Source organism: Physeter macrocephalus, chromosome 4 (assembly GCF_002837175.3).
Source record: "Physeter macrocephalus isolate SW-GA chromosome 4, ASM283717v5, whole genome shotgun sequence".
Lineage (NCBI taxonomy): Eukaryota > Metazoa > Chordata > Mammalia > Artiodactyla > Physeteridae > Physeter > Physeter macrocephalus.
Window position 1 is genome coordinate 9,467,147 of NC_041217.1, and position 3,414 is coordinate 9,470,560.

Sequence of the window (3,414 nt, forward strand, 5' to 3'; positions counted from 1 at the left end):
TGCTCCGCGGCATGTGGGATCTTCCCAGACCAGGGCTTGAACCCGTGTCCCCTGCATTGGCAGGCAGATTCTTAACCACTGCGTCACCAGGGAAGCCCACTAAGCTGAATTTTAATTTAGAAAAATAAAAATTATTCAAAGAAGCATTTACAAAACAATACTCTCATTGTTAATTAGAAAAGTTATAAACTATTAGGCATTGTGTATATATGATCTAAACACTTAATTCAGAATAGTTTGCCTCTTTGTATTTTGACTTTCTACATTGAGTTGACAAAGATTAGTCAGTATCTGAACCTTATTTGCTGACAAATACACAGAAGACTTTTCCATCCAGGGGTGTTCACAGACTGACAACTAGATCGTTCTTTTGGGATTGACATTATTTTATCTAGAAATCACTTTTCTTTTTAATTTCCAGCAGTATTTTCTCCCTTCCTTCCCTCCTTCCTTCCTTCCTGTATTGATAACTATAAGGTAAGTTTTCTGTGCTACATTTGGACCATATATCCAAGTATATCAAAGAGGAGAAAGTTTTCTGAGTTCTTTATAGTTATACATACTGTATAAAAGACTCAGGGTAAAAAAATTATGTATAAAAGAACCCATATCTCTTGTTCCGCCTGCGCCCTCTCGTGCTCACGTTCTGCCCTGCCATGCCCTGCTCTCAAGAGGCACAAGTCATCTGCCCCCGCAAACAGGCCCGGCCTGCGAAGGAGGGCGGCACGCGGCTCCGCTTTGTCCGGCTTTCGGAGCACGCCACCGCTCCGACCAAGGGGTCCGAGCGCGCCGCGGGCTATGACCTGTACAGTGCCTATGATTACACAGTATCACCTATGGAGAAAGCCCTTGTGAAAACAGACATTCCGATAGCTCTTCCTTCTGGGTGCTATGGGAGAGTAGCTCCACGTTCTGGCTTGGCTGCAAAACACTTCATAGATGTAGGAGCTGGTGTCATAGATGAAGATTATAGAGGAAATGTTGGTGTTGTACTGTTTAATTTTGGCAAAGAAAAGTTCGAAGTCAAAACGGGTGATCGAATTGCACAGCTCATTTGTGAACGGATATTTTACCCAGAAGTAGAGGAAGTTCAAGTGTGGGTCATACAGATGGAATGCTTCTGGAGCTGGCAGCTCTCCTGGCCACCCAGTTCCTGGAAACACAGCCCAGCATGTCCAGAAGCAAACATAAAAGCAGCGGTGATGTAGCTGGTACTGCTAAGAAGTGCCAGGTATTGGAGGCCCAGAGGAAGGATGAAGAGAGACAAGAGGAAGAAGAAGTAACTGAAGAACTGACGAGATTCATGACGCAGGAAATGGCAAGGGGATTTTCTTTATTTGAGGAGGCACTGTTAGTTTTCGAGGCACAGGACCTGAACATAGAACAGTACACAGAGGTTGCAACAGCCATTCAGAACGCAATCCAGTGCTACCGTGTCATCTATGATGAGAAAAAAAGAGCTACTACCCAGACATCGCTGGATCGTTTTTTCAAGAGGGTAGACAGATTTGAATCCAGCAAGGAACCAGAACCTGTGCCATCAAAGTCAGGAGTGAGTGAAATTGCATTTTGCCCTCCGTCCCCTATTGCTGACGATCCTTCAGCTCTACCATCTCCCCCCTCCTCTCCCTCCTCCAGTCAATAACTCTTCTTGCCTGTTCACTCGATGCCAGCCCCTGGATACCAGCTGGTGTGCTGTACTACTGTACTTTTCAAGGTACTGTCCTGTAAGATTAAAAATGTTTTATTTAAAAAAAAAAAGAACCCATAGTCTAATGTATACCATATTATGAATGGTATATATTTAGAATAAATTTATTCTAAATTGTAGACTGCACTGTGTGATATACTCCCGCAAAATACCATCCTAGTAACACTTTTGTTTATTATTTCACTTGGGAAGGTTGGTTTTGCCTGGGCAGCCCTGACTTAAAAGTAGAACAGGTTCTCTCCGGTGAAGCATCTTATCTGAATGTTGCTTGAAAAACTCTGCGTTCTGTAATAATGTGCACAAAATAATGTAAACTTAAACAGGTGCTGGTCTGATTTTATTACATTTAGTTCTGGGCTATGTAGACAAATATCTAACGTCCATTTGGCAACATATAATAATATATCACTGGTACAAAAAATGTTTTGTATGCGAACAGCGTCACTGTACTTTTTATTTAAATGTATAGATTTGCCCTAGAGCCATGCTGTCACTTCCGTTTATTAAAATACATGGCCTTAAGAAACACTATCATAATACATCTCCTCAAGATCTGTAGAAACCTCTGGATTTAAAAATTTTATGTTCTGATATTTCCTTCTAGTAATGAAACAATCCCAGTTTCTCGTAAAGAACACATTTGCAGAACCTCATAGGAATTCTAATTTTTAAACTAGAAAAGTTTGTAATACTAGTAAATATTATTAGAACTATTTTCATTCATTTTCACTTTAAAAGAAATGGTCTAAAAAGAGGTTTTAAACTTTCTTTTTTTTTTTTTTTAACGTGGACCATTTTTAAAGTCCCCACTAAATTTGTTACAATATTGCCTCCGTTCCATGCCCTGGTCTTTTGGCCACAAGGCATGTGGGATCCCAGCTCCCCAACCAGGGATTGAACCCACACCCCCTGCATCAGAAGGTGTAGTCTTTAACCACTGGACTGCCGGGGAAGTCCCTAAACTTTCTTTTTTAAGGTCTTTGTACTTATTCTCCCTTTCTACATTCATAAAATCTTGTTAGCTCTTTTACATCATTGACAAGAAAAAATACCAAACATAAACATGAAAAATAGACTATTTAATAGTTACCAGTTGAAATATATCAATACTTAATTTTAATGGGAAATAATTAAATTCTCAAGTATATGTCATACAATTTGGTCCATAATGGTAGATTCATTTGGAAAACCCAGAGTATTACTTTTTTGCTTTTGTAATAATAATTTTTTATTCACTTATAGTTAGTTTCAATTAAAGTTGAAAATATTATTCATATCATAAGGCAAATAGCTAATTTGTATAGATTACTTTGGGGCTTCTGTATTAAATTTTGTTTTATGTAGACTCGAGACTCATATTTGTTGGGTTTTGATCATTGAATGTGATACTTTGTTTATAAAATGGTCAATCATCTTATGTCATACTTAACAATATATCTGGGTATGTGACTTTTCTAGTAATCAAATCATGTCTGATAAAGAAACGTCTTTATAATAATTCAACAAATCTAATTCTCACAATTTGTTGTAACTGAATATTGCACTCAGTCTTTCTGTCCATGTTCTAGGCAAGATCACAGAGCTCACTAATAGTCCATGTTTGTTTTTAAACAATACTTGTAAATATATGATGACGTAGGAATTTATCAATCTATTCACAATATTATTAACAAAAATTATGTTAATAACTATTTGTATCTAGC

The 3,414-nt window shown here is 38.0% G+C and overlaps 1 protein-coding gene across 1 annotated transcript; it reads left to right on the plus strand.

The window, feature by feature from the left end:
- Positions 1 to 535: 535 nt before the first annotated feature.
- On the plus strand, positions 536 to 1,524 carry LOC102979063 (deoxyuridine 5'-triphosphate nucleotidohydrolase-like). The gene has a single exon (XM_055083918.1). The coding sequence runs from the start codon at positions 657 to 659 to the stop codon at positions 1,206 to 1,208; it is 552 nt and encodes a 183-aa protein (XP_054939893.1). The 5' UTR covers positions 536 to 656; the 3' UTR covers positions 1,209 to 1,524.
- The last annotated feature ends 1,890 nt before the right edge of the window (positions 1,525 to 3,414 follow it).

What these genes read in the sequence shown, in the direction of transcription:
- LOC102979063 (XM_055083918.1), top strand. Translation starts at nt 657, where the DNA reads ATGCCCTGCTCTCAAGAGGCACAAGTCATCTGCCCCCGCAAACAGGCC.